Source organism: Orycteropus afer, unplaced genomic scaffold (assembly GCF_000298275.1).
Source record: "Orycteropus afer afer isolate SDZICR_OR568_19922 unplaced genomic scaffold, OryAfe1.0 scaffold00527, whole genome shotgun sequence".
Taxonomy (NCBI): domain Eukaryota; kingdom Metazoa; phylum Chordata; class Mammalia; order Tubulidentata; family Orycteropodidae; genus Orycteropus; species Orycteropus afer.
The window spans coordinates 1,740,968-1,750,229 of NW_006922114.1; the positions used below are offsets into that span (position 1 = coordinate 1,740,968).

Here is a 9,262-nt window from a genome sequence, read left to right on the forward strand (position 1 = left end):
GGTTTGGGCTTTGCTTCCGTGAAGATTGACAGCCTTGGAGACCCTGTGGGCAGTTCCACTCTGTCCTCTAGGGGCGCTGTGGGTCAGAATGGACTCCAGGGCAGTGGGTGTGGTTTGGGCTTTGCTTCTGTGAAGATTGACAGCCTTGGAGGCCCTGTGGCCAGTTCCACTCTGTCCTCTACAGGCGCTGTGGGTTGGAGTCCACTCCACAGCACTGAGTTTACTTTGGTTGGTTTGATCTTATTTAATGTGAACACTTGAGGATGGAGTAGTGCGTGGAGCGGGAAGTAGCTCCCCCAGGGTTGGTCTGGAGGCCCTGGGTGGTGCGGACGTTGAAGTGCTCAATGATGAATGGAGAGCTTGGAGGTTCAAGTCCACCAAGAGGCATCATGGAAGAAAGGCCCCTTGGTTGTTGGTGGGCTTGTGGACACTCGGCCCTGAGACCCCATGGTGCACACGAGTTGTCTGACCCAGAAGAGGCCCCATGAGCAGAGTCGACGTGCCGGCAATGAGTTTGGTTTGGGGCTTGGTCTGGAGTCTGTCCGGTGAATGCCCACTGTCACCTGACCTTGGGTTCTAGTCCCAGGAGTGGCTTATCCATCCTGGATTCAGTGACAGCAGTGACTGCTTGCTGGAGGAAGTTTGCACATGGGTTTTGTCTCGGCTCTAAGATGTTTTGTTGAAAAGTGACACCAGGAAAATCAGGAGCTGTGCATAAAAGCTCTCGCTGCTTGAGAACCCAGGGCCCTGGGCGTCCCGTCTCACGAACCGTTGGAGCCTACCGCTGACCACGCCACACTGACAGCATCGGCCTGCATTTCCAGCAACCTCACAAGCTCCTGGGCCTCTCCAGCGGCCTGTGTCACGCACACGGGCCATCGTTGAACACATGCATGGCTACTGATGTGTTACGGGTTGAACATGTTCTCCGGGAAGACATGCTGAAGTCCTGCCACCTGGGTCTGAGGAGGTGACCGTGCCGGGATAGGGCTCTCTCTTGCTACGTGAACGAGGGCCTAGTATAGTGGGGTAGGCCCCAGACCTACCACCTTCTGAGTGGTGTCTCACAGAAGAAGCAGAGTAGACAGACAAGCACACGGGAAAGCAGACGCCACGTGAAGACAGCCACACACAGCCCAGGAGCGCCCGGAACTACAGATGCTGAAAAAGACAAGGATCTGCCCCCAAAGCCCCAGAGCCCGTGCGTGAAGTCCAGCTGTGCAAACGCCTGAGAGCCCAGGACTGGGAGACAATAAATGTCTGCCCTCGGAGGCCCCTGCTCGTGGCGTTTGGGCGCCAGCAGCTCCAGTGGACTAAGACAGAAGTACCAGCTGGGGTTCCTTGGACTCGAAGTAGCCTGCCGAACGGCCTCACTGGCCCCCATCCCCTAACTGTGCCTGAGCACCAGGTCGGCAGTGCTGGGTGGGCTCCCGCCGGTCCCTGGGCATGCTACCGGAGGAATTCAGCAGCCGTGGGGTCCCCACAGCCACGGCCTCACGCAGGTTACGACCCCAACGGGCCTTGTGGCTGCCTTTACAGGACTCACGTCAGGAACCCTTCCCAGTCACGCCGTCACACTCCACTCCCAGGACGCTGCACCTGGCGGGTGTGTCTACTGTCACTTAACCTCCGGCTCAGAGGAGGGGGCCTTCCATAAAGATATCAGCCTTGTAAACCTTAGGGGAGGATCCACTCTGTGCTCTCATGGCACTGAGTCAGAATCAACTCCGGGGCAGTGGGTTTGGGTTTGGTGTTCCGAGGGCATCAGTAAAGGAGCCCTGCTGGTGTAGTGGTTAAGGCATCTGGCTGCTAACCAGGAGGCTGCTGGTTCAAACCCACCAGCTGCTCTATGGAAGAAAGATGAGGCATTCTGCTTCTGTAAAGATTTACAGCCTTGGAAACCCAATAGGGGTCGCTATGAGTCAGAATGGACTTAATGGCAGTGCGTTTGGCCTGGCTCTGGAGGACATAAGTGAAGACCCTGGTGGTGAAGTGCTTAAAGCGCTCGGCTGCCAACCAAAAGGTCAGCACAGGTGGCTATATGGAAGAACGCCCTTCCCAAAAGATGACAGCCAAGAAGAGTGAGCCCTCAGGGACACGCTGGTCGCTGTGACTTGACCGTGACTCGGTGGCAAGTGGTTTCACTTTGTGGATTTGTGCGGGAGTGCAGCAGAAATCCCAGACATCAGCAGGGCAGACAGACTAAGGCAGGAAAATGAACCGGTCCTCCAAGCTGGTGATAGAGGGCCAAGGGTCCCCATGCCTGGCGGGAGAGGGGTCCTCGGTGTAAAACTGTCCCCAGCTGCAGTGACGGTGATCTGGGGCCGTGAGGGGCCCGTATCAAATGTCCAAGGCCCTGGGCCAGAGACCAAGAGCATGTCCCACATGGATTATCCAGCGGGCCTTGACACAAGAGCCACCACAGTCCACAACTCAGCTCTCGGCCAACCTCAAATTCCACCCAGACGAGGCGGGCTCAGAAAAGCCAGCTTCCTGCCCGGAAGGGCCCGTGGCGGCAGCTTCGCTACCACCTGTGTGGTCTGCCCAGCTCACAAGCCCGAGTTGGCACTCAGGGTGACATGACCTCACAGAGCCACATCTGGGGGTTGCAGGGACCACACGTACATCAGACAGAAGGGCTGAGGACTTGGGTGTGACTGAGGGCGCCCCCACGTGTGCACAGTGGGGCTGCTCCTCAGGGTTTCAAAGGGCCGATGTTTCGAAGTCCACTGCCAGGCCTTCCTTCAGAGGCACCCCTGGGCAGACTCGAACCCCCAGCCTTGCTGTGAGCAGCTGACGCTTGGCTATCCCACCTGGGGCTCCTTTAGAAAGTGACAAACACGGTGAATACCCTTGTCAACAAGAAACAGTAACTCTTCAGGATTTCCCGGGAACCTTCTCCCCAGGGAAGGTGAGTCGGACCTCTAGGGCTGCACAGAGGTCCTTCGGAAAGAGGCCCCTCCACCCCGGCTCCTGGTAGCTTCTATGAAGAGACACAGCAGGGACCCCCTCTGGTGAGTCCGTAATGACATGAAGTGGCCCACCATCCACCCAGTTCCACCCGTGCTGCTTTCCTGCCACGCGGCTGTTGGCCTCCCCGCCCGGCGTCTCTCTGTCCAGCACGAAGCTTTCCTACTAGGAAGGGGTGTGATGAGTAGGTCCCGTCACTCGGGCTCTGGACCACGCTGTGTGCGGGATGACACCCACAGGGCTCTGCGAGGAGACCCGGAGATGTGCACGGTGCACGGCCCCAGGAGGCAGCTGCTCGACGGCCCCTGGGGCGGTTCAGGTTGTGTGTCAGCTTGGCTGGGCCTGGTCGGGTGGCCGGGCGGCCGGATGGAGCACTCCCCACGACGGGACCAGTCCTCAGCTGCACGGTGGGCTCTACGGGAGCAGGTGAGCAGCGGCCTCAGGGCCGTGGTACGCCTCCCACAGAAGGAGATGCTCTGTGAACGGGCTGCAGCTTTGGGCACTCTGAGTCCTGCAAGGAGCCCAGCCACTGTTCAGCAGCCTGCCAGGCCCTCTGCCAATCCTGGGACCCTTAACGGACTTGTATCAGGGGCCTGCCGTGTGGTTTGGTAATATAAGGATTGTGTGCCTTTTTCTTGTCAACCTTGGCATTGTCAGGCTCAGCAGCCAGCAGCTGCCCGAGTGAAGAAAGCCTCCAGCTTCCGTGGGCCGGGAGCAGGAGGCAGAGCTGCAGCCCAAGGTTGAGGGCTTTCAGCCAGCCCGTGGACCCTGGCACTTTGAACTTGGACTTCTAGCCTCCAAACTGTAAGAGAATAAACTCCTGTTTGTGAAAGCCACTCATTTGTGGTATATTCCTGTCAGAGCAGCACAAAACAACCAAAAAACCCCAAATTTCTTACCCAATAAACAGTGTTGGGATGGATACTTCGAGACCTGCTCCTGTAGCATTCCACTGTACTCCTAACCCAGCCACTAGGCCCCAGTTCTGCATTCTTCAAGTAAGTAATCAGAAACTCCCTGAAGCAACTAGGGTTTAACAGTCCCTGTGGTCCTGTGCAGGCCAACGGTGAGCATGCGCAACTCACAAATGAAAGGTTGGTGGTTCAAGTCCACCCAATGGCTCCTGGGAAGAAATGCCCGGCAATGTGCTTTGAGAACTCAGCCAAGAACACCTCGTGGAGTGCATCTCTGCCCTGACACATGGGGCGCTGGGCGACAGGGTTGACTGAGGGCTGATGGCATAGTGCCTAAGACATCTGATTGAGAACCAGAAGGCTGGTGGTGCAAACCCAGCAGCCACTCCTCAGAAGGAAGACTGGGCAATCTACGTCCATAGTGATACCACCTCAGAAACCCAAGGAGGGGTTCCTATGAGTCAAATGGACTTGACGTAGTGAGTTTGGTTGGGCTTCCAGAGGTTTAGTTGAAAGGCAACCTGTTGTGCCCCGGTTTGATCACAATGTGGGGGTTCTGCTGGGCAGTGACAGTATCCAAACTCTGGGGACAGGCCCCGTGTCCACCATTGACTAGTTACAGGATCGTGAGGGTTAACGGTCACTCAGTGGGGAGAGACCAGGCTTTGCTTGGAGGAGGTGGTTGGACCCCAGCTCAGCCATCCGGCTGCTGTGTCGGTCCCCAGGCTATGTCCTTGTCTCCAGGCGACTCACTGTGGGGCTACTGCTTGTGTGGGAAGCACCTCGTGTCGGGAACTTGGTGGCACTGAGAAGGACTCGGGATGGCAATTAGGCGACCTGCTGGTCGACCCCTGGTGAGCAAACCAAGGCATCTGTGGTCCCAGCTCTCTCTGGACGTGGAGGTAGAGGGGCTGGCTTGGAGGGCCCCTTGGAGCTGGGGCATCTTGAAAGCGGTGCTTGGGCTGTGGATGAATGGCCATGGATGAATGCCATCTATCTGTCCCCGGCCCGTCACCCCAACAGGAAATCACGCCTCACCGGGCACTCAGAGATCTGACCTCGCCCAAGTTTCTCCCTCGCTTGGCCCTGGACCCCGCTCACTGGGTCTGTTCATCGGAGCCTACTGTCTGCAGCGCTAATTGAAGCCGGGGCCCCAAGCCTTTTGCAGGCCAGTCTCCAGCGTCGCGTGGACAAAGCTGCTGTGTCTGCCCTGGCGTCCCTGGGGACAAAAGGCCGGCTCCGTTTTCATTAGCTGAGTGTGGGGACCCGGGGCTGATGGGGGCAAGGCATGCTGTGCCAGGCACACCAGGCACTGAGATTCCCCAGCTCCTCACACAGGGGCTCCGTGCTCTGCTGGGGTCACACGGCCGTGCCTCCGCCCCCCAGTCTCCCCAGCTCCTCCACACAGGGGCTTCACGCTCTGTCTGGGGTCACACGGCCGTGCCCCCATCCCCTAATCTCCCCAGCTCCTCCACACAGGGGCTCCTGCTCTGCTGGGGTCACACGGCTGTGCCCCCATCCCCTAATCTCCCCAGCTCCTCACACAGGGGCTCCTGCTCTGTTGGGGTCACGCGGCCATGCCGCCACACCCCAGACTCCCCCAGGTCCTCCACACAAGAGTTTCATGCTCTGTCTGGAGTCACATGGCTGTGCCCCCGCCCCCAGTCTTTCCAGCTTATCTACACAGGGGCTCCATGCTTTGCTGGGGTCAAATGGCCATGGCCCTATCCCCCCAGTTGCCCCAGCTCCTCTACACAGGGGCTCCGTGCTCTGATGAGGTCACACGGCCATGGCCCCGGCCCCCAGTCTCCCCAGTTCACCCACACAGGGGCTCCATGCTCTGCTGGGGTCACATGGCCGTGCCCCCACCTCTGAGCTTACCTGGAAGTTGGGATTGGGGTTAGGGTGGGGCAGCCATGCGGAACGCGAGTTCTCCTGGTACTGGAAGGGCCCGTTGAAGGCCTGTGCAATGGCGCTCAGGTTGAAGATGCACACGGCCGAGGCAGCAATGCTGTTCCTGGGGGGAGAGGGGGAGGGGCGTGGTCAGAGCTTGTGGCAGCCGTGTGGCCCCTGACAGCACCTTCCAGAGACCCTCAGGAGCATGGCCTCCCGACACCCCCAGAGGAGGGAGTCCAAACCAGAGGGCTGCTAACACCCCAGCACAGGAAGAGGACCGTGTGGGGCTTTGTCCTTGGTCTCCTGTCCTGCATGAAGCCCTGCAGCCACAGTGCGGGCGGCTAGGACGGTGTCCCTAGAGTGGGTGATTTGAAGCCACCCAGCGGTGCTGAGGGAGAGAGGCCTGGCAGTCTGTCCCCCCAAGATGGCAGCCACGGAGAGCACACGGGCAGTTCTCTGCCGCACACGGGCGGCCACAGGGCCACGAGTCGGCATCGACTGCGGGCAACAGGAGGCCTTCTTTCCACTGTTGGGTGACGCCTTCCAAATTCTGCAGGCAAAGCCTGCAGGCAACGTCCGCGGCTGCAGCCCGTCTCCCACCTGATCCCCTGGCCACTCCTGTTTCCGCCTGTTTGACTTGACGGCCAAGATACTAGTGTTTATCTCCAATCCCTCACAGTCTGCCAGGAATACTTTGCAGGGGGCCTGGCCTCTCTCAAGGTAAAGGTTCCTGCACTTCACATGTTACGTCTCACCTGGTTCAAAGCCTGGCTGCAGAAGGGCAGCCAGAGACCCCAGGGGGGCCCAGTGACAGGGGTGTCTGTGTGCCACCTGCTCTGGCCGCAGTCACGGGGTGAGGCAGGAGGCGCCGCTCAGCTCCCTGTGTGCGAGCCCCTTCTCTCAGATCCCGACAGAAGCCCAGAATCTTCCAAGGTACCACCACGTCAGTGCTGCCTGCAGCCCTGCTCACGCCCAAGCGGGTGAGGATGCCCGGTCCCAGGTCCAGGTGCCACCAGAGTGACAGCACTGCCTGCAGCCCAGGTCACGCCCAAGTGGGCGAGGACACCTTGACCAGGGCAGAGAAGGAACCAGAACAACAAACAGAGACACCAGGGGGTCAGCCACAGGATTTTACGGTCACCTAACACAGAGACCAGCACCATTCTGGGCGTGCGTCACTCCGTGGGGGCTCACATGTTGCTTAGAGGTTGGAGGCTATCCAACTGGTATATCAAATACCAGCAGGGTCATCCATGGTGGACACGTGTCAGCAGAGACTGCTGAGAGAGACCCGCAGGAAATGCATGGCAATCCATTTCTGCAAATCAGCCAGGGCAAACCCAGGGGTCACCGTGAGTCAGAGCTGGCTTGAGAGCCACGGACAGCAAACCCCGTGGATCACAGCCGACCAGGTCTGGCACAGGGCTGGATGCTGACTCGACTCCCCAGGGGTCAGGACGGTAGCTCGAGCAGAGCAGCGGTAAGACGGGTGGGACCGGGCGGCACTGCTCTGGTGCGTGCAGGGTCACCATGAGTCCAAGCCAGCTCGACAGCCACGGACAGCACAGAGACAGGAAATGCGCAGCCACCTGCCCCCTCTCCTGCTCTCAATCTGAGGCGAATCTTGGCACAAATACGGCATCTGCTGAGTGGGTGAGATGAGGTGGAAGCGGAAAGCCGGCACGGGGTGGACGCTCGGCAGGCTATGGGCTAGATTGATCAGAAGTCCCTTCCCAAGACCTCAGAAAAATGCCTAGGGACAAAGGGGAGGTCTGTGGGGCTGGTCCCTGCCTGCACAGCACTGCGTGTGGGGTGCCTTCCCACTACGACGGGTGGTGTGGCACCGAGCAGACAGTCAGGAGTCGTCTGGAACCTGTGTCCCCAACTCTCCAAACTGACCACTGACCATCGTGGAGCAGTTCTGATGCACTGTGTGCAAAAGTGACGTGGGTGACAGGCTCCTGCTACCTGTCAAACGAGGCTTTGGAAAGCGAATCAATTTCAGAAACCGGAAATTGATCTTTCAAAGAAACTTATCAAGGAGGGTGTTGGGTTCCCTAGTGCTGCTCTCACAGACGTATCACAGGTGGGCGGCGTGAACAAAAGGGCTTTACCCTCTCACAGTTCAGGAAGCTGGAAGTCTGAGTTCAGAGCGTTGGCTCTGGGGGCTGGGGGAAGGTCCCTTGACCTCGGACTTCAGCTCTGCCTCTTGTTCCTGGCCCCCCTGGAGCTGGAGGCTTCTCTTCACTCAGGCAGCTGCTGGCTGCTGAGGCTGACAAACCCAAGGTCAACAAGTAAAATGGCACCAAACCAAAACCCACTGCCATCGAGTCAGATCCAAGTCATAGTGACCCTTCCTTGGGTTTCTAAGGTGGTATCACTACAGAAGTAGATTGCCCAACCTTCCTTCTGAGGAGTGGCTGGTGGGTTTGAACCGCCAGCCTTCTGGTTAGCATGCCTTAGGCACTGTGCCACCAGAGCTCCCTAAAATGGCAGAGTCCCGAGATTCTCAAGCAATTCAGCAGCCACTAGTTAAACAGTCCCGAGATCAGCAGACAACATGGCAGACCCCTGATGACTCGGCTAAACGCAGAGTCCAGATGTGCCAAGAAGCTCAAGACCTTTCTCAAAGCCTCTCCTTATATACAGGAAGCAGACCACAGCCCTAAGGCAGCTACTCAGCTGCTCACAGTAGATTCTACCATGGAGCTATGACCAGGCTCACCATGGGGAACACTGCATACAGCTGCCCAGCCACTCAACCAGGCCCAGCCAAGTTAACACCCAAACTGAACTACCACAGAGGAATGATAAACACTGAGGCTGGGGGATGTGGGGCAAGGATCCCCCGTCCCTAATCTCCTGGGATGACTACGCTCTTGGTGGGGAGGTGGGGTGGAACCCTTGTCCCCGAACTCCGGGTGGCCGGTCTCTTGTTGGGACTCATCAGAGCATCACAGCTCAGTGGGATTGTCACTGTGGGTCCAGCCCCACACAGCCCCACACAGCATAAATGAGAGACAGGGAAAGGCAGGGGCTTCACTGGCCCCAAGCATCTGCAGCTGCTTAGTCAGGAGCACCTCCCACGGGAAACACTGGACGCCATGTAATTTTTTAAAAAATTACTTTAAACATATCATTGTCACTTAAAAAACCAGCGTCCATGTCAGTGTCTTCCAGAAGACGCGCATGGTGTCAGCTCTGGTGACACCGGGCGCCTACCCAGCACACTGCACAGAGCAGAGTGGATGAGAATCTCACTGTCAAAGGGGCCAACTCTGCAGAAAACCCCCACTCACTCCTCAGAGACACGGGACCGTGTCCAGAAAACAAGGCGTCTAACACGTCGTGGCACCCTGAGAGTGCCCGGGACAGCGGCCACTCACGAAGGAACAGTTCACGGCAGAGTACCTGGAGCCTGACTAGGATTTTATTTCACTCAGATCCACAGTCAACGCTCATGGAAGCAGCGGCCAAGAAAG

General features: G+C 58.3%; 1 protein-coding gene across 1 annotated transcript in view; it reads right to left on the reverse strand.

Moving 5' to 3' along the window:
- SEMA5A (semaphorin 5A) overlaps positions 1-9,262 on the reverse strand; it is a 233,930-nt gene that overhangs the window by 142,755 nt on the left and 81,913 nt on the right. The window contains exon 5 of the mRNA XM_007955665.1: positions 5,766-5,901. Within this exon, the coding sequence (XP_007953856.1) occupies positions 5,766-5,901 (136 nt within the window). The remainder of the gene's footprint in view (positions 1-5,765; positions 5,902-9,262) is intronic.